The sequence below is a fragment of the Polypterus senegalus genome, chromosome 8 (genome assembly GCF_016835505.1).
Source record: "Polypterus senegalus isolate Bchr_013 chromosome 8, ASM1683550v1, whole genome shotgun sequence".
Lineage (NCBI taxonomy): Eukaryota > Metazoa > Chordata > Cladistia > Polypteriformes > Polypteridae > Polypterus > Polypterus senegalus.
The window spans coordinates 119,044,473-119,072,472 of record NC_053161.1 but is presented as its reverse complement, the minus strand read 5'-3'; the positions used below and the strand labels follow the sequence as shown (position 1 = coordinate 119,072,472).

At 36.1% G+C, this 28,000-nt stretch overlaps 2 protein-coding genes across 2 annotated transcripts in view; both read left to right on the top strand.

Moving 5' to 3' along the window:
* The window catches only part of pah (phenylalanine hydroxylase), a 46,211-nt gene extending 45,277 nt beyond the window's left edge, over window positions 1-934 (top strand). Inside the window, exon 13 of the mRNA XM_039761716.1 lies at window positions 335-934. Within this exon, the coding sequence (XP_039617650.1) occupies window positions 335-378 (44 nt within the window). The 3' untranslated portion in view covers window positions 379-934. The remainder of the gene's footprint in view (window positions 1-334) is intronic.
* Window positions 935-11,637: 10,703 nt separating this feature from the next.
* th2 (tyrosine hydroxylase 2) lies at window positions 11,638-26,512 on the top strand. Its single transcript, XM_039761714.1, has 12 exons — window positions 11,638-12,036; window positions 12,706-12,880; window positions 13,120-13,208; window positions 13,474-13,541; window positions 14,123-14,173; window positions 14,278-14,423; window positions 14,658-14,793; window positions 15,004-15,073; window positions 16,923-16,979; window positions 18,602-18,697; window positions 19,954-20,087; window positions 25,723-26,512. The coding sequence occupies exons 1-12, from the start codon at window positions 11,809-11,811 to the stop codon at window positions 25,880-25,882; spliced, it is 1,410 nt and encodes a 469-aa protein (XP_039617648.1). The 5' UTR covers window positions 11,638-11,808; the 3' UTR covers window positions 25,883-26,512.
* The last annotated feature ends 1,488 nt before the right edge of the window (window positions 26,513-28,000 follow it).

Genomic DNA, 28,000 nt, shown 5'->3' with positions numbered 1-28,000 from the left:
GCTGTACTAGTGCATGTTCCCAAACCTGACCAGACCTGATAACTTACCCAAACCAGCAAAATTCAGTATTCAGGGTTGAAAGGGAGTAGCTCCAATCACATTACCATTAAACAGAAAGCAGATACCAGTTGTAGGGGTTACTACTATATATACTGTATGTATTGCTAGAAAGTAGGATGTTTTACTGATATGAGTCCTAACTAACAACCTTAGCATTGAATGAATATTTCCTGAAAAGAGCAACAGAAAATAATTGAATGCTTTAGTAATGGCTTTTTAAAATTGTACATCATATTGACATTTTGCTTAATCTTTGCCTTCATTTTATTTTCAGGAGAGCTTGCAACTCTGTGCAGTGCTTTAAAGAAGATGGTGTAAGGAAGAAACTGAGTGATGGCCCTTTGTTTGGCAGTGAAATATTATGTGCACATGGAATTTTACTTACGTCCACACTGCTGTTAAAGTGCATGAACTAGTTATTATTGTAGGCATAATTAATGCATTGCCAGTGATTTCAAATTTCAAAATTGTTTTCTTTTCTCAAAAATCTCTTTAATTATATATAAGTATATTTATATCATAAATATTAATGATACACCAAATGAACTTCTGTTGTATTTAGTGGTCACATACTAGTTTAGGAAAAAAGTAATTGTTTTGTCCACTCAACAACAATATTTTAATCACTGCATTTAGTTTTAGAAAACCTTCTATATCATTTCTTCAGTCAGTATTGTATATGGGTTTTATTTTTCAAATTTCATCCTGAAATCTCTACCCATATTTCTTTAGATTTAATCTAATTTAGGTATATGTAATTTTAAATATTTTATATCAAGCATTATAATACATATATCTCCAATTTTAAATAACAAAAGATTTAAAATGATAAATTTACTATGTAAAGTGTATGAATAAATTGTATACTCCTGTCCATGATGTGTATCTTTTTCTGTCATTTTTCATATTTACTGATGCACAAATCTATCATTGTTTAAAAGAACAGCATCTATTATCACATGTATAAAGGGTAGTAGCATCAGTCTAATGATACCACCTGAGACCCCTTTCAGCAGAAGTATATTATCTGCATATATCAGTGCGATGCTTTCATTCAATTGTGTCTTATATGATTGTATTTATATAGGAAAAAATTAATATTAATCAGTTTTTACAAGCATTTGTCCACTTGCTTATTTCATATAATATATGGCTTTTCTTGTGCGTTTAGTGGCTTATCTGAGGTTTTTTTGTATATGTAACATAGAAAAAGCCTCCACTTTCTCAGGTTTTTCCTTTTGAGTGGCATACCCCATATCTTGGGGGAAATTTTACATGCAGAGTAATGTAATATTTCGATCAATAGAATAGAGCTATAAGAAGATGCCAGCTGAGGTAAACTCTTAACAATCCATTTTTTGCCAATATTCATGAAGGTTTTTAATTTCCCATATGGCATGATTATACTGGTGACAGAAGAAAACGTGAACATAAAACTTCTTCTGCTTCTTCTTCTGTTGGCTGCTCCCGTTAGGGGTTGCCACAGTGGATCACCTTGTTCCATATCTTTCTGTCCTCTACATATTGCTCTGTCACACCCATCACTTGCATGTCCTCTCTCACCACATCCATAAACCTTCTCTTAGGCCTTCCTCTTTTCCTCTTGCCTGGCAGCTCCATCTTTAACATCTTTTTCCCAATATACGCAGCATCTCCCCTCTGCACATGTCCAAACCAACGCAATCTCGCCTCTCTGACTTTGTCTCCCAACCTGAGCCGACCCTCTAATATACTCATTTCTAATCCTGTCCATCCACATCACACCCAATGCAAATCTTATCATATTTAACTCTGTCACCTCCAGCTCTGCCTCCTGCTTTCTGGTCCAACTCATTTAACAAAGCTGGTCTCACTACCATCCTGTAGATCTTCCCTTTCACTCTTGCTGATAACCATCTGTCTCAAATTACTCACGACACTCCTCTCCACCCATTCCACCCTGCCTGCACTCTCTTTTTTCACCTCTCTTCCACAATCCCCATTACTTTGTACTGTTGATCCCAAGTATTTAAACTCGTCCACCTTCGCCAACTCTACTCCCTGCATCCTCACCATTCCTCTGACCTCCCTCACGTTCACACACATGTATTCTGTCTTGTTTCTACTGACCTACATTCCTCTCCTCTCTAGAGCATATCTCCACCTCTCTCAGCCTGCTCTCTACTCTCGCTACAGATCACAAAGTCATCAGCAAACATTATAGTCCAAGGGGACTCCTGTGTAATCTCATCTGTCAACCTGTCCATCACCATTGCAAATAAGAAAGGGCTCAGAGCCAATCCCTAATGTAATCCTACCTCCACATTGAATGCATCCATCACTCCTACTGCAGACCTCACCACCGTCACACTTTCCTCGTACATATCCTGTACAACTCTTACATACTTCTCTGCCACTCCCGACTTCCTCATACAATAGTACAACTCCTCTTGAGGCACCCTGTCATATGCTTTCTCCAGGTCTACAAAGACACAATGCAACTCCTGGCCTTCTCTATACTTCTCCATCAACACCCTCAGAGCAAACATTGCATCTGTGGTGCTCTTTTTCGCATGAAACCATACTGCTGCTTACTAATCATCATCTCCCTTCTTAACCTAGCTTCCACTACTCTTTCCCATAACTTAATGCTGTGGCTCATCAATTTTATTCCATTGTAGTTACTACAGTTCTGCACATCCCCCTTATTTTTAAAAATCTACGCCAGTACACTTCTTCTCCACTTCTCAGGCGTCCTCTACTTTCCAAAAGTACATTAAATAATCTGTTTAAAAACTCCACTGCAATCTCTCGTAAACACCTCCATGCTTCCACAGGTATGTCATCTGGAACAACGGCCTTACCATTCTTCATCCTCTTTATAGCTGTTCTTACTTCCTCCTTGCTAATCCATTATGCTTCCTGATTCACTATCTCAACATCATCCAACTTTCTGTCTCTCTCATTCTCTTCATTCATCAGCCTCTCAAAGTACTCTTTCCATCTGCTCAACACACTCTCCTCACTTGTGAGTATGTTTCCATCTTTATCCTTTATCACCCTAACCTGCTGCACATCTTTCCCAGCTCATTCCCTCTGTCTAGCCAATTGGTACAGGTCCTTTTCTCCCTCCTTAGTGTCCAATCTCTCATACAACTCACCATACGCCTTTTCTTTAACCTTCGCCACATCTCTTTTCACCTTGCGCCTTATCTCCTTGTACTCTTGTCTACTTTCTGCATCTCTCTGACTATCCCACTTCTTCTTCGCCATCCTCTTCCTCTGTACACTCTCCTGTACTTCCCCATTCCACCACCAGGTTTCCTTTTCCTCTTTCCTCTGTCCAGATGTCACTCCAAGCACTTTTCTTGCTGTCACCATTATTACTACTGCTGTAGTTGCCCAGCTGTCTGATAACTTTTCATTGCCACCCAGTGCCTGTCTTACTTCATCCCTAAACTCAGCCTTGCAGTCTTCCTTTTTCATCTTCCACCATTTAATCCTTGGCTCTGCCCTCACTCTTCTACTCTTCTTGATCTCCAACATCATCCTACAGACCACCATCCTATACTGTCTAACTAAACTTTCCCATGCTACCACTTTGCAGTCTTCAGTCTTCTTCAGATTGACTTGTCTGCATTGGATATAATCTACCTGTGTGCATCTTCCTCCACTCTTGTAGGTCACCCTATTTTCCTCTCTCTTCTTAAAATACATATTCACCACAGCCATGCCCATCCATTTTGCAAACTCCACTATCATCTGACCTTCTTCATTCTTCTCCTTGGCACCTACCCATCTCTTCCTCGTCTCCTCCGTTCCCTTCACCAACATATCCATTGAAATCTGCTCCAATCACCACTTTCTATCCCTTGGGTACACTGTACATGATTTCATCCAACTGACTCCAGAAATCTTCTTTCTCATCCATCGCACACCCAGCTTGTGGAGCATATGCACTAACAACATTCATCATCACACCTCCAATTTCCATCTTCATAATCATTACTCTGTCTGACACTCTTTTCATTTCCAAAACACTCTTGACACTCTTGTTCCTTCAGAATACTCCTACCCCATTTCTCCTCCCATCCACACAATGATAGAATAATTGAATCCACCACTGATCCACCTGGCCTTACTCCCCTTCCATTTAGTCTCTTCAACACACAGTATATCTATCTTACTTCTCTCCCTCATGTCAGCTAACTCTCTCCCCTTACCAGTCATACTGCCAGCATTCAAAGTTCCTACCCTCAGTTCCACTCTCTTAACTTTCCTCCTCTTCTCTTTCCTCTGGACATGACTCCACCCTCTTCTTCTCCTTCTTTGGCCAACAGTAGCCTAATTTCCGCCAACACCCTGTTGGCTAACAGTACTGGTGGCAGACATTGTTAGCCCGGGACTCGACCAATCCGGTATGGAAATCTGCATTGTTGTTCATATGTTGATTTGACAAAATTTTACACCGGATGCCTTTCCTGAGGTAACTCTCCCCATTTATCAGGGCTTGGGACTGGCATGAATAAACACACTAGTTTGTGCATCCCCTGTGGCTGGGCTGTGAACATAAAACTAAGAAATTAATATTTAGCTATGAGTATTGAAAATTTAATATAATATCAATGCTGCAAAGCCTTTGCATATTTTTCAATGTCTTTCTTTAGTAATTATTGTATCCTGACCTTTGGACTTAAATCTTAGTTAAGCTTCCTATTCATATTAGCCAAATTTGTGCCTCTTATGTTGTGCAGCATCTACTTTAAACAATATTCTAGGTTCTTATACATGAAACACTCAAGCAAGATCACTTTTCAGTTCACAAAGAATCCACCTCCAAGCTCAATTTTTACTTATTTTTTCCAGATGACTGAGAAATTGACTTTAAATCTGGACATTAGCACTTTAGCAACAAAGGACAGTGTTACAACAGTAAGCCTAGACGAGAACACCACATGATCAACTAAATACATGTTACAACAGCTCTTCTTTGTTTTAACCTTTTCATCTATAATCTGATTTGGTTAAGTAATTAGTGTGATATATTCTAATTGGGTGTGCACAGTATGTAGTTTTCCCAATTATAGATAGGAGTTTCAGTCAAGCTTCTGTAGGGTAGGAAGAGTTGTGGGCCAAATTTTGCTAATGCTGTCTCCTATTCTTTCAGATTTAAAAGACACAGATTTTGTATAGTAATGAACATGATTGCTTCCCCTATTGTTTACCAAGTATGTGTATAATTTTTAGTACTTCCTATTGTGTTTAACAACCAACATTATAGATGAGATAGCAAGTGATTGGTTTGAAATAGCAAATTGAAAAATTATAGTAAATCTCAATTTTATAATAATCAAATATAGTAAATACTTTAACAGACTCTTTTTTATGGAGTACGACACATTTTATCCCTAACAGCCATACATAAAAGTATTGGCAGGATAGGAATTGAAAATTGGGCTTACAGTGCATGTTTTAAATGAAAAGAAAGAAACTGTGAATCTAATGTTTGTAATAAACTGGTCTTTGATAGGTTGGCCAGCAAACCAGATAGCCATGCATACAGCAACAGTACTGACTGGTTGAATCTTGAAAATGATTGACTTGCTGCATGCATGGGCCAAAGTAGACAGGTTGGCAACATTCCAGTAACATCAGAGACCACCAGATAGCACCATTTAACAGAATGATGTTCACAGACCAATTCCAGGTCAGTCACTAATACAATCAAGAACTCTAAAGGAGGCATCAGTGATCATATCTAACAAAGATTATGGATATTGGCTTACTTACCCACATACTGGAGTATATATGGAGGCAATCACCCCTGTGCTTTTTCTTTTTGGTGTTTTTTAATACCTTCTGTAATTTAATATTTTTTACTTGGGATTGTTTTATATTCCATTTGATGCAATGCTTCATAATTCATTAATGTTTCCAAGCTGCAGTAAATAGCTTGCACTGCAACTTCCGTTTGGCAAATGGGTTATGTGAGAAGCGTTGGCTAGCTTGTCTGGTCCTGTCCCACAAAAGAGTTATCCAACCATCCATTATCCAACCCACTATATCCTAAGTACATGGTCCCGGGGGTCTACTGGATCCAATCCCAGCCAACACAGGGCGCAAAGCAGGAAACACACCTGGGGCAGGGCAACAGCCCACCACACAAAAGAGTTATCTGTAGCACAAATTTCTGAAAACTGTATTGCTGGCCATGAGAGAACAGTGTCAGAACATGCAGTGAATCACAGCTTTCTATCTTTGGGGCTGCGTAGCCATACACTGGACAGAATGACCATGCTTAACTCTTTCCACCACCAAAAGTGCCTACAATGGGCATGTGAGTATCAGAATTGGACCATGGAGCAACGGATGAAGGTGGCCTGGTTTGCCAAATCATATTATTTTTAGATCACATGGATGGTTGAGTGCATCTGGGGAAGAGATGGCAGCAGGTTGCACTCTGAGAAAAGGGCATGCAAGCGGATGCAGCCTAATTCTCTGGACAACGTTTTGCTGGGAAACCTTTGTTCCTGGCATTCATGTGGATGTTACTTTCACATGTACCACCTACCAAAAGATTGTTGCAGACCACATACACCCATTCCAGAAAACAATATTCCCTGATGGCAGAGACCGCCTTTAGCAGGATAATGCGTAGTGCTACACTGCACAGATTGTTCAAGAATGATTTGAGGAACATGACAAAAAGTTCTAGGTGTTGACTTAGCCTCCAAATTCCCTAAATCTCAATCCAATCAAGCATCAGTGGGATGTGCTGGAAGAACAAGTCTAATCCATGGAGGCTATGTCTCACAGTTTGCAGGACTTAAAGGATCTGGTGCTAATGTCTTGGTTCCAGATACCACAGGACACCTTCAGAGGTCTTCTGGAGTCTATGCCTCAATGGATAAGAGCTGTTTTGGTGGCACAAGTTAGACCTATACAGTATTAGGCAGGTGACTTTAATGTTGTGGCTGATCAACATAAAGTTTGCATTCACAAATGCAGAGAAACCTTCAACAGTCCTTAAAAGACTTGAATGTCCCAGTCTAGTTAACCTAGAAGAAAACTTACTGTAGATGTGTTTTCAAGATTGAAACCAGAAAACACTTTTCACAAAAGATTGTGAGAAAACTGAAGAGAACACTGAATCAGGATGGTGAATCAAAAAATGTAATCATTACATACCCAAGGCAAGATGAAAGACAGGTAGGCTGCTAATTCCTAAGGAAAAGGAATGAGACACATTTATGAAATCAATCCTTTTGATACCATAGTAACAAATATGTTTCAGTATCACCACCCAACAGTTGCCTAGATACCTAGAAAAAAAAAACTACAGTCTCCCCTTGATATCAATATCTATCTATCTATCTATCTATCTATCTATCTATCTATCTATCTATCTATCTATCTATCTATCTATCTATCAAATAGTGCCTTTCACATCTATCTATCTGTCAGGGACGTGTGGTAAGTCATCATGAAAAGTAAAAAAACTAATAATGATAGTATAAAATAAATTTGTTCACAGGTCTGTACTATAAATTTGTTTTCTCTATGATTTCAATAATTTTGATCATTTTTATAATTAAAATCACTGAATTAGTGCATTTCATGTTCAAAAACGGGAGAAACGTGTGGTGCGGCAGCAATGAGCATCACCACACCTGGGATTGCGCTGTCCCTCACACACTGGGTTGATGCATGCAATTGGCGTGTGCATGTTGTTGTCTCTCTGTATGTCGCCAATATAATGTTTGCAGACACGTTTAATATATACCCTGACTTTCGACAGTCTGGCTAATATCTTTAATGAATGTGTGTGACATATTTAGTCTTGCTGATCAGACATAAAACCACAGTGAAAAGGCACAAGGTGAGGCAGACAGTTCCATGCCGCACTGAAAGGGGTGCATGTCAGCCTAACAGGTGCTTGTTGCTGCTATTTTTCTACGCAGAGGCACCAGGCGACAATAAGTTAGTGATATCAGAGAGTCAAGTGCGCTGCAGCAGTCCGTTTATTTTTCCGACTGACTGCCAAAATGGAAGATTAAGACTTTTAAAACTAAAGGAAAATAAGGAGAACTTTTACAAGAAAGTGACGGACATTTCCGTGGAGAAGGACAGGTGCATGAACTTCATTTACAAATAAAGGAAAGACCAAAAAAGGTTTTCAATTTTATAAAAATGGGAACAGACTTAGAAAAAAACTATCTAATATTTAAAAACTAAATTTTGGCCTTTCTCTTGTTAACCTTTTTTGATCAGTCTTTATTAAAATTGATTAAAGAATCAGAATTACAAGCTTTTAAAAACAACTAAATATTTCAATTAATGTCAAAATTGAAATCCGTTTTTTGTATGCTACTCTGTACTTTTATTTGCATTGAATGAATGTGAATTGTGGAATTGCAACGGCAAATTAAGAACACGTGGAGGGTGCAGAACAAATGCGTTCTATCTGCTCTCTTGCCGCTATAATTGTAACGTGTTCTTTTAGCCAAACATGTGCCTTACCTCTGTGTGTTTAAAGAATGCTGATGAGATATGAAATATAACCAATACTCAATGTGCATGCTGTCAACTTAATAGTGAATAAGCTAGTCTTTTGGGTTCATATATATTTGTAAATCTGCATGACTCTGAAAGAGTCAGTGCCTCACCAGCCATGAACCTCACCGCACGTCACTGCTATCTATCTATCTATCTATCTATCTATCTATCTATCTATCTATCTATCTATCTATCTATCTATCTATCTATCTATCTATCTATCTATCTATCTATCTATTTTTGTCAATGCATCACTTCAAAAAGCAAGTGGTCCAGGTTCCTACAGTAACAAATAAATAAAACCTGTAATAAAGGAAAGAAAGACCACCTCCGAGATAAATATCTTATACTGCATGCAAATATTCTTTAGACACTGTTTGTGTAATTCTAAGTTGTAGACAGGACATTGACAAAACATAATGTCAGAGCATTTCACTTAAATGAGGGTCTAGATGAGGGTTATGGTGGCAAATCTGGCAGGTGTTCTGCTCAAGTAATGGAGGACAAGGACCTGAGAACAATCACACAAGATGAAGATGTATTACAATATTATTTTGTCATACAGTACAAGCACCATATGACTGTTCTAAAAGATATCTCAAAATTAAATACCAAACACCTAAAGAAGAAATACAAATAAATATTGATACACTTCCAAATTTTGATCAATGGACAAACTGCTAAATCATATTGCAGTGACTGATGTGTTTCATACAAATAATAATGACAGCTCCATAGCAGGAAGATGTGCAAGTTGAAGCATATTTTAAATTCTATCACATTAAATAAATGAATGTGTTGCTTTAAAGAGCTATAGCATTCAAATTCAAAAATTGAAAAGTTTAGATTACCCATGTGCACAAATTCAATTCAGCCGAATTTAATTTACTTTACTTTGTATGGTGTTCTTTACAGCATGCAGTGTGTAGGCACACATAAGCAAAGGCGTGCCAAGAACACTGGATTGTCCAATCACTCCAGAAACAGGCTAGTGGCACTAGGCACAAAGAAGATTTCACACTTATTTGCATACAGTTAGATTATTTAGCTGTTACCTGGCTCCTCCTCAGGTGATTCCTCTTCTCATTAGATATTTCAGTGCTCTCACAACATCTTCAATATGGTGTGCTAGCCAAGTTGATCCAGCCCTGTCTGAGCTATGTAGCTAATCCACTGTTCCTCTCTCTTAAACCACAACCCATAGTGATGCTTTGTCTGTTTCTTGACCCACCATGCTACATATCTTCTTCTTGTCCTGCTCTCTAATGCCTAAAGATCTTCAGTGTCCTCCATACTACTTTGCCTAGAAAACATCTGACTCCAACCTCCACTAGCAGGCTTTCGGCCTCCTCTTCATTCTCTACACAGTTATTAACCAGTGACTGACATCTGTGGATATAGCTGTCAGTTACAGCATAATGATAGTTTTAGCTGTCTAAGAGCAGATTAATCTATGGCTTTAGTGCTAGATTGACTATGACCTATAGAAAGGTGAGTTACCACCAGATATCCACCACCACCTCCCTATCTATGGTTATCCCAGGAAGGCCACACTCACACACTAAAAAATATTGCAGACAAAAAATTACATTAAGTATATATGAAAAATTACAGAGTTCCTTAGAAATAGTGTGTGTCAAGTGAATCAACAACACACACCTACACTGTCATATGTACAGCTATATCTGAAAATTAAATCTGCACAACCAGAAGAAGTCCTTTAGTTGTTTCTCTATTTCAATACAGTAACACCAATGATCCAAGGTGGAATCAAATGCTGTACCCACACTGAAAATTAGCACAAAGTGGATGTTAACACACAAATAAGAACTGAAGGGCACACAGCAGGGGTCTCAGATGCCCAAATTATTACAACACCTACACAGACATAGTCTATTTCATTTAAAGTGTAGAGCTGGCACTCAGCTAAGTTTTATTCAAGAATCCTTAAAAGAATTCAATACAATAAACGCAGCAAAAAAGTCCTAAAAATAATGAGATATAACCCATAAACAAGACCAGAAAACAAACATACAGTATATTAAGTATTTGTAATGAACAGATGCTTCAGAAGGCAAAGTTATGCGTGATATTTCAAAAATGGGTTTCTTCACCAAACAATAATTTTGGCTCGCCTCATTTCCTGTTTTGACCAGTTTTGAACATACCTGACATCATTGTGCTTTCTTCGTCTTTACAATACTCGTGTAGAATGGTAACAAACCTCTGGCTAACCTGGAATCTAAAGCTGCAGTGATTAATTATTATTATTATTATTATTATTATTATTATTAGTAGTAGTAGTAGTAGTAGTAGTAGTAGTAGTAGTAGTAGTAGTAGTAGTAGTAGTAGCAGTGCTATTATATTCAATTTATATATTTTATACGTAACTTATCCTACCTTCTTCTGTGATGTGCGTGTTTTAAAATTCTCGATAGTAATATTCGCGTTTATGCCTTAAATTGCTTCATTTCCACAAAAGAAAGATTTATCGATTTATAGAATGAATTTGTCATAGAATGAGATAATGGATGGTCATGCAAATCAAACAGTCGACCGAAAGCCAAATGACAGAACGTAAGAATTTTTTTCACGCTTGGTTGGGTTAGAGTTAGGGTTTGCAATCTTGTTTCATTCTTTTGTGTGGTCATCACACAACCAAACCTTTTTATTCCCTTTGTGTATCTGCGCTTTTAATTGATGGCTGTGAGGCGTGATCCCGCTTTATGATGGTCAAATTAGTCGTCATTTTTTCAAAATTAGAAAATGATTCTGCATAACATATGATGGTATATTTAGGTATCAACTTATTTTTCATTTAAAATTAACACGTGCGGGTGCACTCATCACTGCTTTGAAGCAGAGGTAAAAAGAAAAAATGTGTAATTTGTTGCACTTGCTACAATTGACGTGAATAATAAAGACTGTAATCGGAAGAAGTGACGCAGAGTTCAGGAGAAAGCGGGACGTGAATGTCACACGCAGATATTTGCGTAACAGATTTCCAGTCAATAGCCACGTACATAAAACTCCAAGCAAACGACAACTTGGTTTGGTCGGACCGCTTAATGACTCATTTGTGACAAAACTTGATTGATTTACTCTGCTGTAAAATAGATCTACTACTCTAAATTACATATTAGTATCGAAATATCAAAACGTTAAACATAAATATCACGACATCGGTCTGTTTTCGTTTTTTAACAAATCACAATGAAAACCGAGATCAATCGAAGAGCTGTTGTTTTCCCCAACGGAAGGCGAAATATGATCGAAGATGCGAAAAGAGAAAAAGACTTGGGATCCTCGCCTACCAGTCCCTCGAGTAATGCGGATAATTTCATATTTGACGAAGAAGATGGAAAGACTATATTAAACTTATTTTTCACTCTGAGGAATGCCAAAAACGATGGATTATTGCGAACTGGAAAAATCTTCGAGGTAATATATGTTATGTTTAAAATACAATATTAGTAATACTCCTCAAATGGTGACTCTTCCGTGGTTCCTTACTTACACTTTACTGTGCCGAGAGGCGACCATAAAAAGGACGGAAGGATCGGAAAATAGGCAACACAAAAGAGTATTGAGTATAGGCAAGAATCCATTGTGTGGTATAGTCATACTTGCATGTTACAAAATCGACACATTTAATATAATTAATATAATTAATCAAAATGGACCTCCAGCCTTTTAAAGTAAGACAAAGTCAAAGCAAAACAATCCCACAGGAAAGTGTGGGGCGGCAAATCTGTTTATGTAAGAAACAGATTAGGGCTGACTGTTTAAATGATTACATTTAGCAGCTACTTACTAGTAAAAAAAACTGAAAGTGTTTCACTGCACATTCTCCTGTTTAATCTCACTCAACAACAACAACAACTGTTTCGTTCTTGTCTTAGATGCAACACTAGAGACTAGATAGATAGATAGATAGATAGATAGATAGATAGATAGATAGATAGATAGAGAAACGTAACAGACATATTATTGCATATTAATTGATGTCGATACGACATACGAGCCACGCATTTAAATAATACAAACAAATAATCTCTTTCTTTCTTTCTTTCTTTCTTTCTTTCTTTCTTTCTTTCTTTCTTTCTTCAGAACTGCGATGCAAGGATTCACCACATAGAAACGCGCCCAGCCAGAATTTCCAAGAACAGCAGTGAGGATCTTGAATTTTTTGTAAGAAGCGAAGTCCACGGCTCCGATGTCAATATTTTAATAAATTCTCTTAAAAAATTGGCGGACGATGTCAGAATCAATAGAGACGAGAAAGGTAAAACGGGCAGGGTATAATGTTAGACCTTTTCGTTTGTTTTTATTGTTATTTAAAAAGGTGTTAGTGGATGACACACTTCTAAATGGTGCTTTAATTTAATAGATTTAATGAATCGGTTGCATCAAATTGGTAAACGAGTGTGACATGTTTTTGTTTTCAAACCTTCCCATTTCTAGTATTATGCCTTTATTCCATGTTACCGTTATTTGCACTAATGCTTATCATATTATTTTTAGTTCCATGGTTTCCAAAAAAGATACGAGATTTGGACAAGTGTCATCATTTAATCACCAAATTTGATCCTGATATGGATGATGGACACCCTGTAAGTATGGAAAGTCGATCAGTGTTTGCTTCCATAGAATGTTTGGCACTTGTAATAATAAGGGATCATCTTTGTATCCGTGTAATTTTAGATAATTACTCGTGTGTGATTGTTACATTGCTCTGAAATCATTATTGCTAAAAAGTACAATTAGTGATTCTTTGGCCATTAAAATATTAGTAATTAATAATTAAAGTTGGTGCGTTTCCACAAGAAAAAAATGTTCATTTATTTTAAATAGTTTCCATTTCTGTTGTTTATTAAGGGGTACACTGACGCGGAATACAAGAAAAGGAGATCTGTTATTACTGAGCTAGCGTTCAACTACAAGCAGTAAGTTACGCTGTTTCTGCTGGTAACACGTCAAATAAATAATAACAATAAGTTTGGTGTATATGATGTATATAACCAAGTTATTTGTGATATTTTGTAATGTAAATAGTAGAAATAAAATGTGAAATTTCATCTTGCGGAATAGATAGATAGATATAGATATACAGTATATGAATTACAATGTAACAATAATGCAAGTAGAGAAAGAAAAATTAAAGGTATACTAGTACTATTTAAAAAAATATATATATATATATATATATATATATATATATATATATATATATATATATATATATATATATATATATATATATTCAGTATATTTATTGTAATAACATATTCTTCAACTACATCCAGGCATATGGAAACACTGAAACGTTCCTATTTATTATAAAAACGATTATTTGTTCTTGTTTTAATTGTAATCACTTTAGCATTCCTCCTCAGATTTTTTAAAGCCATAAAGAAGACATTTGACAATTACATAAACGTATGCAGGTTTAATTCCGTTCTCGTTACACGTACAGTCGGTCGGTCACTGATTATTTGTAATCGTAACTTCAATCACGTTCTTTTAGTGGAGATCTGCTACCGAAGGTTGAATACTCCTGCGAAGAAGTTGCAACCTGGTAAGATAAAAATACATTCTCCTCTCCTTTGTAAGAGAAGATGATACTACAATTTGCTCTTGTTTTGTGATATTCAATGTCGTTTGGCTTTTGTTGCTTTGTAGGAGGGAAGTGTACCGTAAACTCACTGATATTTACCCAACACACGCCTGTAAGCAGTATTTGGACACTTTCCGTCAGCTGGAGAGATACTGTAGTTACAGAGAAGATAATATTCCCCAGCTCCACGACGTGTCGAGATTTCTAAAAGGTAGGAAACATTGAGCTGGTTTTATTAAACTGATTGTGTTTGTTTGGTCGTCTGTGTGTGTGTGTGTGTGTGTCTGCGTTTGTTCAATGCACCATGAAAAAAACACTTTGGATAACGGAGAGGCATATACGCAGTGCATGGAATAACCACGCACTCGCTCTTTGAAATCTTTTTTGGTAGTCTGTGTTTCAAAACGTAAGAACCTATAAATCTGTTTTGTTTGTTTGTTTTCAGAAAAAACGGGATTTCAGCTCAGGCCAGTTGCAGGACTTGTGTCTGCGAGAGATTTTCTGGCGAGTTTGGCTTTCCGCGTCTTTCAGTGCACGCAGTATATACGACACCCGTCTTCACCGATGCATTCACCGGAACCGTAAGAGTATTCTGCGAACGCTTGAGCTTGAAGTGCATGGCAAACACAATGTACTGTATGAGTTTTAATTATTGGAAAGGCAGTAACTTTCTAAAGGATTAATACTTTGTTATTCCACTGCAAAAGCACAACGTTTGTTTTTTTTAACTTATTCATTCATTTTAAAAATCATCAGAAATATTTATGACCGAATTCTCCTCTTCTGTTTAGAGATTGCTGCCATGAACTTTTGGGACACGTTCCAATGTTGGCAGACAAAGAATTCGCCCAGTTTTCACAGGTAACTTTTATACAAATAGCATTTTTCGTTTTTTTAATACACCTTGTTTCCTTTATGATTTTGTTTATTTAAAATGCCCTCGCGCGCAAACATACCTCGTAAATAAATCATTTATTTGATTTAATAAAACAGCAGAACTACTTAAAAATTACGTACAGTATATATCTGTAGCTTCTGTATTGCAATGAATCCAGTTAATGGTCTGGGGGACCAGGGCGGAGGTTACAGCCGTACGTGGCGCAAAGTAGGAAGGAAACAGCTTTGGACAAGGAGCTATTCCGTCTTCCTTATTCATCCATCATCCAACCCGCTATATCCTAACTACAGGGTCACGAGGGTCTGCTGGAGCCAATCCCAGCCAACACAGGGCGCAAGGCAGGAAACAAACCCTGGGCAGGAGGCCAGCCCACCGCAATCTTATTCATCTAATTCAAGAGTTCCCAAAGTGGTCAATATCGACCCCCTGTGGTCGATTTGAACTTTCTAGGGGTCGATGGTTTCAATAAAAAAACTTGGGGGTTGACGACAGCAAAAATAGACCCCCATACTACTGCTATTTATTTGTTACTTCAAAATATCTATGATTCCAATAGGTACCTAATTAAGAAGTAAAATAATAAAAAAAAAAAAACACTTTTTGATAAAAACACATTGCAAACCAAACTTGCGAACGAAAATGTTTTTAATGTGTCATTAAAAGAGTCACACGTAAGAATGCATGAAAATACATGTAGCACAAACATGTCTGTGAATTTTCTTATGGAACGTATCAAAGCCAGTGCGGACATTAAAAACCATTGCATGTCCGCACCTGCTCGCGGTGGGACGAGACGATGGATATTCGATATTAGCAGAATCTATCAGTCTTGTACGGTCATGCTTTCATAAAACACTATAGATTGCTTCATTTGATGTGACATGTACTTATTTGTGATTAGAACTTTGAATATAATTATTTATTGAGGAACAGTACTACGAAAAAGAAAATCAGAAGACACCGTTTATTTATTTGAGTTTGAACAAAAATCTTCTGTTTCAAGTAAATACATACTTTATTGTTTTTTTTTTTAATCACAGGGGCTGTCGAAATTGTTTTTAATAAAAGTTTTTATTTCTTCAGATAATAATATGACTGAACCAAAAAAGAAATGCAGACAGTACAGCTTGGACTATTTGTACTTATTTTGAATTTACATATTTATTTCATAATTGTCAAAAATGTAAAAAAAACCCTGCTCGTATTTTTTTGCTTTCTTTTTCGTTAGTGCAGATTTCGATATTAAATGTTGCACAAGATAATGCCATATTCCGTAGTCCTTTTATCTTTTTCAATCATTAATTACAAGTGATTAAAATGAAAAGTGTGATATCTAGTGAAATATTTAATATCAAGTACTGTACAAATGTATTAATTTGAGTAAGTAAAGTAAATGAGTAGGGGGTCGACGGTTTTAAAAGTTTTTAGTAAAGGGGTCTGCGGCCGAAAAAAGTTTGGGAACTCTTGATCTAATTGAAATCAATTTCCACACAGTTGCACTGAAATATGAATGATATAAATAATAAGGTTATATATCAGAAACATTTTATAATTTCAAGAGGTAGATACAGAAATTCTTAAAGAAAAGTAGAAAGTGAACTTTCTAATGTAAAATACTCTTACAGCTTATCTGAGAATTTGCAAAAATGAACAGCAAGCTAAAACCAATACTGAAATTCTAAAAGATGTCAGATACTTAATCTGTTTAGGTAAAATAATTTTGTAGTCAAAATTAATATGATGATCTTATACAATTGTTATAACTATTAATATTCTACATTTTTCATTTGTTTTTGTATTTTTACTTTATAGGAAATTGGACTAGCATCTTTGGGAGCGTCGGATGAGGACATTGAAAAACTTTCTACTGTAAGTACAATTTTTGTCTTTTCTGTATGATGTGTATTATTTTTATCACAATTCTCACAAGGAATGATAATCCAGTCATCCATCCATTTTCAAACCCACTAAACCTTTCAAGGATTGAGAGGATTCAAACTATGCCATTAACTTTAATTTTAAGGCAGAAGCCAATTGTGCAGAGAGCAGCAGTCACATATGCAAAGTTCACCTCCATGCTCAAGTGTATAGTGTTATACTACAATACATTATCCTGTAATATTCACACATCATTATGGTACAGACTATACAAACAGTGACTAAGCTGGAATTTGAAGTATGGAACCATGAGGCAGCAGCTCTTCACTGCCCAATTATTATAGATTTATAAAATGGTTGTGTGAAGAAATGGAAATGTAGTGAAAATGGGAAAGTAGTGCAGTGAACCCTTTATATGATAAAACTTACAGACCAGCTAAATACATAAAATAAATTCGAATATAAATAATTAACACACATTTTATATGTTGATAGCCTGGCAAAAAGCGATGTGTTCTTCATATTGGTTTTCCAAAGTCCCTATGGATTTACCTGAAAAATACAAAAGAATATTTGATTTCAAAGCCATCTTTTGATTTTAATGTGCTGTACTACTCTTTAGATAAAACCACAATTATATAATTAATTTTACAGTTTTAAGGACAAAAGTGTGGGGCATTTATTGCAATTTTGCAGCACATATTAGATATTTGCCCAGGAAGCGTATTTCTGATGTGCTTATGTCACAGGACATTGCTGCTGAGCATCAGCTCTTTGTCATTGACTTCAATATAAAAGGCAGCAGTGCTTCAACAGAAGACAATTGTTCAACCCGAGTTTTATAAACTGCCTAGGTTTAAATTCCTATTGATCATTGTATTCACCATTATATAACCTTCAGACATTGTCTAATATGAAAATTTCAGTTCAGCCTTGTTTTGTCTTTTGTTCCTAAAATATCTCCAAAAAGTCTGTGTAATAAACTTACATGGTAATCTAAGACAGAGAACTCTGATGAATTTAAGGATCGTTCCCTCTACTGAAGCTTACATTTACTAGCACAAACGGACTATCAGAAGTACATACGACATAACTGAAGCCATCAAACATTTATTCTTCAAGCAATTCTGCCATAGGGTGCACATCTATGTGTATGTTGTGTGTGTTGTTTGACCAAGAAGATAATTTAGTATAATAATATTTTTCTATTATTTTTGATACAATATACAAAATTTGTAAAAAAAAAAAAGACATACAGAATTCTGAACATCTTTTCATATTTAATATTCTTTCATTACTATAATATATTTATTAATGTTTTGGGTTTAAGAAAAGTCTGCCTATCACAGTGTGAATGCACTCACACCCATAGCACAGACCCACTAGACCCAATCTAGCATCGCCAGTCCACCTAACCTGCATGTCTTTGGACTGTGGGAGGAAACCAGAGCCCCCAAAAGAAACCCACGCAGACACAGAGAGAGAATGCAGACTCCACTCAGGCAGGACCCTGAACATGTACACTGGTGTTCTTACTGCAAGGCAGCTGCACTACCACTGTGCTACCATGCCACCAGCATGTTATAAATAACATTATTATTGTTTTTTTCCAGCTTTATTGGTTTACAGTTGAGTTTGGACTATGCAAAGAAAATGGAATAATTAAAGCTTATGGAGCAGGCCTTCTTTCTTCATATGGAGAACTTGTGGTGAGTAGTGAAAATAAGTTATACTTTGTTTTCTTTGCATTATTTTATTATAATCTAAACTTTACTATGTTAATGTAACATTTACACCTGTATTCCTTTTTATATTTTCATTCCAATACATTTAAGGCCCAATTTCATTGACCAGGAAAATGTTAGATGGATAAAATGTTTTTATGTGTTCAGCAATAAGCAGAAAAATTAGCTTGGTAAATTTGAAGATTTATCTAGTGTCCATACACATCATAAAAATTGACTTCAATTAGACAAATAAGAAATAATTGATCAATTAGGGAACAATGTATGCACAATATTGTTGTTCGCTTTAGTCCTCTGTACCATTCAAATGTTAATCTGTATGAAGGAGGTTTAAAATGAGTCATGCATTTTGAGCTACCATTTTGACTCCTATTAAAATGTGAATTATGGCTAGTGTAACACAATTTTAAAGAGACAACTATTTATGCAATATGAGTGTGGTCATACTATGTAATCTTTTTAAAGTCATGCAGAACTGATATAAGAAACTGCAGACCTAGAATTTTAGATTGCCTGCATAACTACCAGAATACAGTTTAAGTGAAAGAATACGTTTTTGTAACCAAGCTTCAGCTGAGTGAAAGCAGGAAGGTAACATTCATTTTCTGATAGATAGATAGATAGATAGATAGATAGATAGATAGATAGATAGATAGATAGATAGATTGATTGATTGATTGATTGATTGATTGTGCTTTACTTTAAGAAATATTTTAACAAACAACAACAAAAACCCTAATTATATACACACAAGAATTACTAAAAAGCAAAAGAACTTCTAGCGTGCTAATTATATATAATACCTTTACATAAGTGCGACTTGGCAAGGATGTTACCAGATTAATGGAAGGATAATAAATACATTTTAAAAAATAATTAAAAAAATCTCCTGATGCTAAAACATCAATACAATGATAAAAAAAGCAATAAATTATGTATTATAGGCAATACTACACAGAGGCTATGACTTGTGTGTCCAAACGGATATTATGTAATGTCATCATTAATTGTTATAGATGAAAAATTCAGTAATCCAATAATATTTTGAAGATGTAGTAGTCCCACTTTTATATACAAATTCAAGAAATGAGGCTTCACTGGCCCTTTGGGTTCCAGACAGTGTTCATTACAAACAGAGAAACAAAAACATTCAGCAATCCTATTTGTATCAATGCTTGTGGTTTTACTGTATGTAACAGTTATTTTTACTGATTATACAGCATGCGCTGTCGAATGAACCTGAATACAAACCCTTTGATCCTGAGGTCACAGCTATTCAAACATACCAGGACCAGACCTATCAGCCTGTTTATTTTGTATCTGAAAGCTTTGAAGATGCAAAAGCCAAATTACGGTAAGATCATTGTCTTGGGGTAGAGCTCTGTTTAAGAGTACAAGAAGCTTAATTTAAATGTTTTTCTCGCACTTAGAAAAACTAATTAAAACACCAATCTTAATATTACTTCAATTTGATTAACATCACCATGAAAACTGCTACTCACAACTTTCAGTTTGATAAATAATATGAAACTACATACCATTTCACAGTTGTGCTGAAAATATCATTCCTGCCTCACTGCACTTGAACCCTGGTTTAACTCTCAGATGGTGTACTCCTATAAGGCTGTGACTGCATATAGTACTTTATATGAAGGGCTAGGAGATGAATGCATAAATGTATTCAAAAGACTAGCCAAAGTCAATGTGAAAATGATGAATTACTGAAGGGCAAAAACACAAACAACTACTAAAAATCTTGGTCAATTAATAAACTTTAAAAAATAAATCATAAAACTATCAGATTTACACCATGGTTTTAGTGTCCAAGGTTTGTATTAAAATAAAATAAAGAAGTTCAGGAGTAATTTCATTATATCTGGCTGCCTTTTCAGTCTTCATATAGTTAATAATCTTTCCCACCCCTTCTTTTCTAATGTCTACCTCTGTTTTTACCCCCTCCTTCCATTCCTTTCTCTCTTCCTCCCCTTCTTCTCCTCTCCTCATTCCTAACCCTTGTTATGTTTTTTGTCATCTCCCTATCCTTTCTTTCATTTTATACTTTTCACTTGTTTAACAAATTTTTCTATCAACTTCTTAATAAAACATCTTCATATTTTTGCACTGTTATTTCTCCTGTATGTCTTGATGCATGCTCAATAATCCTGGTAAGGAAATTCTAGAAAGCTGATTCTGTCCATCTGGACATAGTTTTATTCCGATACATTTCATCACTCATCCAAGTGACTTCCTCAGTCTCAGTTGACTGCCAGTTTCTTCAACCTTATAAACAGTACCTTGGCCTAATGACCGAACTAGCACCATTGACTAACAATGGGCCGTGTGATCAATGATATGCAAATTGTCCATTGATCAATGGCCATGAGTACCATTCACAGAGAGTTGGGGAATGGCTGCAATCACCACATTGTAAGATGGTGAAAGATGTACCCTTAGGCCCCCTCCTCGGTTCAGAGATGGTTGTTCCTTTATCGCATAAATGGCCTCTTTGACTCCTCGCTCAAATCAGCGTTCCTCCCCGTCCAGGATGTGCACATCTTCATCACTGAAAGAGTGACCACTGTTCTGTAGATATAAATAGACTGCGGTTTTCTGGCCTGACAAGGTAGCTCTTCTGTGTTGTGCCATCCGCTTCACTAGTGGTTGTTTGGTTTCCCCGATGTATGATTCATGAATCCTCTTGGCACTTAACTGCGTAAACTATATTACTCTGTCTTTGCCGGGGCACCCGACCCTTGGGGTGAACCAATTTTTGCCGTATCGTGTTTTGGGGTTTGAAAGCCACTGAGACCTGGTGTTTTGAAAAAAATGTGTCTCAGCTGTTCTGATACTTCTGACACATAAGAGATCACCAAAGGTTTTCGCTTAGGCAGCAGTTGTCCTTCCTCTCCCCTGGATTGCTTAGAGCATTTTTTAGGTGTCTTCCCTGTTTTGACAAAAGTCCAGCTGGGATAACCAGATTTACTCAGGGCCTTTTTCATATGATGTTCTTCTGCTTCCCTGGCCACTGTGTCTGTGGGTATGGTGTTTGCTCTGTGTTGTAGAGTCCTGATGACATCTATTTTGTACTTTAGCGGATGGTGAGAGTCAAACCTTAAATACTGATCCGTATGCTTTGGTTTACGGTACACATCAACTCTCAAATGTCCACCATTGCTGATGGAAATTTCACAATCTAAGAAAGCTAGCCTGTCATGTTTCATGTCCTCCCTGGTGAACTGGATGTGTTTGTCCACTGAGTTGATGTGATCTGTGAATTGTGGTACCTCCTGAGATTTGATTTTCACCCAGGTGTCGTCCACATACCTGAATCAATGGCTCGGTGGTGTTCCAGGATAGGATAATAGCACCCTCTTTTTCACTTCTTCCATATACAGATTGGGCACAATAGGGGAAACTGAGGAACCCATGGCGCACCCATGTTTCTGCCTGTAGTACTGGCCTTTGTATATGAAAATTGTGGATTGAAGACACAGTTTCAAGAGCAGACATACTTGGTCAGTGCTGAGAGTGGTCCTTTTTCTGAGTGTGGGGTCATCCTGTAATCTCTTACGGATCACCTCCACTGCTTCTGTAACTGAAATGCAAGTGAATAGAGATGTAACATCATACGAGACCATAGTGTCATCTGCCTCCATAATGACATCTCTCACTTTCTCCACAAAATCCAGTGTTCTGAATATGGTGTTTTGGCCTGCCTACCAACAGGTTGAGGACAGCGGCCAGGAACTTTGAGATTTTATATGTAACCAAATTGATCATGCAGACAATGGGTCTTAATGGTGCATCCTGTTTATGTATCTTAAGGTAAACCATACAGACGGTGTAGCTCACAGAATCAACTTTCTAGAATTTCTCCTGTATACCTATCTCTGCTAGATTCTTCCTCTATGGTCTTCTTTGTCTTTCACTTTTATCTTAAAATGTCTACCTCTGCATAATAGATTCTAAGTTCCTTTCTTCTGATCTTAACATACTTTTTTCACTTTTTGTTTTCTTTTTATTTTCTTTCCTTATTCTGTTTAACCAGAGATCTCTTCTGGATTATTAGCAAAACACTCTTTATTACCTATCCACATTCCATTTACTTCCATTTCTTTCTTTTCTTCCGATCTTCAATAGCTCATCCAGTATTTCTGGTAGTCAGTCTTTCTCTTCATATTCACTTCTCTTCAGCATATCTCACAGTTGTCTTGTTCTGTTCTATGATGTGTTTTCTTTCTTTCTCTTGTTCCTCTGAAAAACCTTTGATTAACAATTTATGATCAGCTGATAAATTGCGTTATCTTATTACTTTCACATTAAACACTGCATATGCTAGAGACAATCTGGATAAAAAATCCAAGTTTTTTCCATCATCTTCCCCAACTCAAGTTTACAATGATCATAATATTTCTATTTCTGTTTTTAGGGGAGATACCAACTGTTGCTAGATCTTCCTAAAGTCTGTTTTTGTAGTTTATCTGAATCCTCAGTGAGGTATACATCTACACAATAGTTTAGTCCTTTTCTAAGTCCAAATTTACCACTATGCTTCTGTAGCTCAGTACTTCCCATATTGTCATTTTAGATTCAGCTTCTGTAGCTACAGTAACGCCAGTCGTTCCTTTGCTCATCTTCTTATTGGTACTCCTGAATACCTCAAAATGAATTCTTTATTCCTTTCTCGTTCTCCCATCTTTTTCTTCTTAATTTCACTAATTCCTCACAATATTGTGTTTGATCACTTCCTCCACACCTCTAACCTTTATATTTAAAATTCTTATATGACATGTGACAAATCATAATTCCTTTTTCAAACCTGTATGTCTGTCTTGAATCCACCCATTTCCAAGGCTTACATTTTGACTTTTGTACTCTGAGTAGATGATTGGCCCAATGATGAGGGCCATGTTACCTCAGGACCACTGGCCCAAATACTTGCATCCCTCATGGGGGATACGGTGACAAAGCTATACCCCAAGTGCTAGGTCATTATTAGTCTAAACGTTCCTTCTTTGAATAATACCACCCACAACCCCATCTACCACCTACTTGACATACCACTTAGCATTACAGGGGTATTCTCCATATACCAGAGGTATTCTTCCAAATAAGCTCATAGTTGGACACCAGTACATTATATTGGAGAAACTGGAAAGCAAATAAAAGTCTTGTTTTTCATAGCTTAAAGCAGCCTTAGGGGAAAAAAAAAACATGGGGTGACATTGAAAAGAGACAAAATGCTTGCTGCATTTTTAGTAGATCTGACACAGAGGTTAGGTAAAAATGGTGAGAGTTTTTAAGGCTTGCAAACAGAAGTGTGGATGTTTTAGATTGCAGTCTACTCCTAATACATGCATTACACTGTCACAAGTTAAACTCCCAGCATGGATGCTGTTCCTAATATTGCTAGCCTTTCTGGTGCCTACTACATACAATCCCCATTCAAAGTCGTTTGCCCATTTTCCCCCAGAATTGCACAAGCCATTCTCAGAAGCCTTCTGGCTTTAAAGAGCTTTAATTCCAAATATGATTGAGCATTCAGTTACAAAAGGGGACCTACGGAATTGACCGCTAAGTGTATGTGCAAGTCTCTTGCATATTCTTTGATTTGTTTATGTACTTCTAAATGAAATGATGAATACCTTAATTCTTTTTTAATTTATTCTGCCTTATAGAAGACAAGGTGTTAATCCTATTCCAGCTCTTTTGCACTTTTTGACTTTGTCTTGGTGGGTTTTTCTGATGACTCCAGTTTTTCACTATTGTCCCAAAATTTTGTATATTTCGTTAAATGACAGTTCTATGTTGGCCTAGTATGACTGAATGCCGGGGTTAAAATTAAGTAGTGTTAGAAAGACTGTGATGGTCTTAACACATGCTATGTGCAAAAAAAAAAGCTTATTCAACCTACTTATTTTCAATAAAAAAATGTTTCAGCTATATTACACCTGAGTATGCAAGGATTTCCTGAAAGAGGAAGATTAATAGTTTTTAATGTTGTATTAGAAAGATTATTAATCAAGACAATGGTCAGACAGTGTCCACTAGCTAATTATCAAAATGTACTATAATGGAGCACACAAAGATACTGGGAAACGTACTGGAAAAAAGACAAAAGTACATGCTAAACACTAGGAAGAATATGTAACAATCTCAAAGAGATTCTACATACCAAAACAAAAATGTAAAATTACTCTTATAATTTTAGGAACTGTATCAGTGAATGGAAACATACACATATGGGGCAGGCAGAAATGCAGTAAGGGGCAAGTGAAGAGGTCAATTTTCAGAAAGAGCCAAGGAAACTGAGTAACCAAAACAGAAGGCTACATCATGGTGAAAACAAAGAAGATCAACAGCCAGAAATCCGAATACTAACTTTAATTTCCCAAAACTCACACTATATAAGTTTGTTTTTATTTAGAATCGTTCCAACATTAAGACACCAAAAGCTGTGCACCACCATATTTTAACATACATTTTTGTCTCCATGTCATAGTTTCAAGGTGACTTCACTGCCTTATTAAAACAAATAAATTAAGATTCTTAAACATATAACTAAAAATTCCAAAAATGAAAATGAAATGTATCCTGGGTTGCTATAGCTCACAGAACATACCTGAAGTCACACCACATGCTTCAGTAACATAAGGAAGAAATTTACACGAAGCAGTACCAGCACAACTAATTTAAAATAGGCTCTTTCTACTGGGTTTGTTGGACTTTGATTTAAGACAATCCTTCTGTTTATTAAGTGTTTGCAAAGCTTATTACATTTTTCACAATTTGTTTTTTTTTTTTATATTTTTGGCACACAGACAAATCCTATCATTAGACTAATCTTAATACTGTATGTACAGTTCTGATTATTCAGTGTCATAGATCACAGAAAAGAGAAATGACATATTAATATTCAAGTGAAGTACAGAAGAGCTTACTGTATATCCAGTACACTATATTAATTCTGTTTCTGCCTTTATATATAGGTATTACTGCTCAAAGATCAAGAAGCCATTCTCAATTTATTATGATCCTTTCACCTGCAGCATTGAGGTCCTTGATAAACCCCAAAAAATAAAGAATACACTCTATCAAATCAGAGAGGAACTGAAGAATCTTTGTTTTGCTCTTGAAAAGCTGAGCTAAGTCATTACGAGGATGTGAAGTATTTTAAGTATTGTCTTATTCAATTATTGTCTTTAACTTTCATATGAATGTGCAGTGTTACATACAGTGTATTGTGGATGTGTTTTTTTTCCTACTGCCAAATATTGCAATCGTTGTCAGGAGTTATTCCATATTGCTCTGAATTACAAACAACGCTGTCCTGTACCCTAGAATCATTAAGATCAGGCCTTTGATGCTCTCCCTAGCTAAACTTCACTTTTCCTGGTAAAGGATTACCTGGCAATGAGCTACCCATTAATCACTAATCTTTTCATGTTAGTCAGCGGGTCACACAACCGAATTTGGAAGGGATCATTTCTGATGGATGGCACCTCTGCCACACTCTGTCTGCATTGTTGTCACAATCTCAACTCCTGAACAAGTGCAAATGCTAACCTGTAGCCTACCTAGCTAAAGAGACATCATTGTGCACATGAGCCTATTTGCAATACTAAAATGCAGGTTTTAGAAAATAATTTGCTTTGAAAACAACTTTATACACCTTTTTGGTCTGTATGAAATTATTGATACATAGGCATCGTTCCAATCACTTCACTGCTATATTTAAGTTATTTCGCTCTGTTCTGTTTTTATCTTTATGAATTGATATGTCCATTTTTTATTATTACTGTCTTGCTCATTTTATATTTGTGTATTTATCTTTAAATATAGTATATTTATTGTTGTTTGTATTACTTATTTTTAAATGATTTTGATTGTCACTTAATAAATATATTATTTCTACTTAGGATGTTAATTATGGTTATTATATCCTGTGTTTTTCTATATCATTTCCAAGGACATATCTCAAGGGTCGTAAGTAGTTTACTGTATGTCTGTTTCTTCAATAAACATAGAGGTCTGTTTAGAAAATTCTGAAATATATCTTTTTTATTGCTACTACTTTATTATAGACTTGTTTGAACTTTTACATAGGATAACTAAATTTGCTTTCTCTATTGGTCATGTTTGCTGTCAACTTTAACAGCATTGTGCTTGTGAAACAGCAAAAGTGTACAGCCTTTTCTAAAAGGTGGAAATCGTGGCTATAGAGTTGATATTTTAAAAACAAAAATCAGTTACAGTCAGTTATTTAAAATGTATATTCCTGCAAGACACATGTGTATGCATTAGAAAACAACTACTGTTTTGTGCTTATGCAGTAGCTGGCAGGACATTTCAAATTGCAATATAGGATGCAGATATTTCCTATTAGTTTTCACTGAAATATAGAAAGTGTGGCACAATTCTATAGACATCCTTCCAATCTACTTTGTAATGTTTAAATGTTATTGTAGTAACAATTCCAAGCACACACATAAACACAAACTGGCAAAGAGTATTTCATTCATGCATAAGCTCTTGCTTGGCTTAAGATGGTGTATGGTTCATACCGGCTTCAGGAAAGCAATGCTAATAACATTTGAACAACATACAGTAAAACACAGCAAAAATAAGGTCAGAATTGAATGTAGTTTCTGGTTCTTCCTGAGACAAAGGCTGCTATGGCTCCAACAATCATGGATCCAACATTGAAAACCTGCATTCAACTGTCTCAGTGTTTATAGATACTGGACCAGAAGGGGAGAGACTTCCAGGGTGATCCAGAAATGGGCTTCTCCTTCATTCTTGGGCTGGAAGAGAGAGAAAGAGAGAGAGAGAGAGATTAGTACAAGTGTTTCAGAATAACCCGTCCCCATTGTGTTCTCTTGTGCAGAGCCTCCAACACACTCCACACACAGAGGATGAATGAGAGCTCATGTGGAGCATCAAAGTAATCATCTTATGTGATTAATATAACAATATGGAAGGTTTAATAAAAGTGTATATTTTAAGACAGCTTATTCTTACTAATGAAGCTAGCCAAGATAAACACATAAACGTCTGAATAGTTTGTTGGTAAATACTGTATATAGGTTCGTTTCTCTTAAAATGTTTTTAAAATCATTCTTATTTTAAGCTCTTAAGAAAGAGTCAAATATATATGTGGAGAAATAAAAACTAAATTAAATTTTAAGAAATTCTTTGTTCACAAACCCCCAACATCCAAGCTTCTCAATTATAAATATTTCAGAAAAGTCAAATCAATCAGATAAT

Excerpts from the sequence above, each read along its gene's own strand:
- th2 (XM_039761714.1), top strand. The coding sequence starts at position 11,809 with ATGAAAACCGAGATCAATCGAAGAGCTGTTGTTTTCCCCAACGGAAGG. Across the intron at positions 13,209-13,473 it reads ATATGGATGATGGACACCCT|GGGTACACTGACGCGGAATA; the intron begins GTAAGTATGGAA and ends TTGTTTATTAAG. Across the intron at positions 15,074-16,922 it reads AATTCGCCCAGTTTTCACAG|GAAATTGGACTAGCATCTTT; the intron begins GTAACTTTTATA and ends TTTACTTTATAG.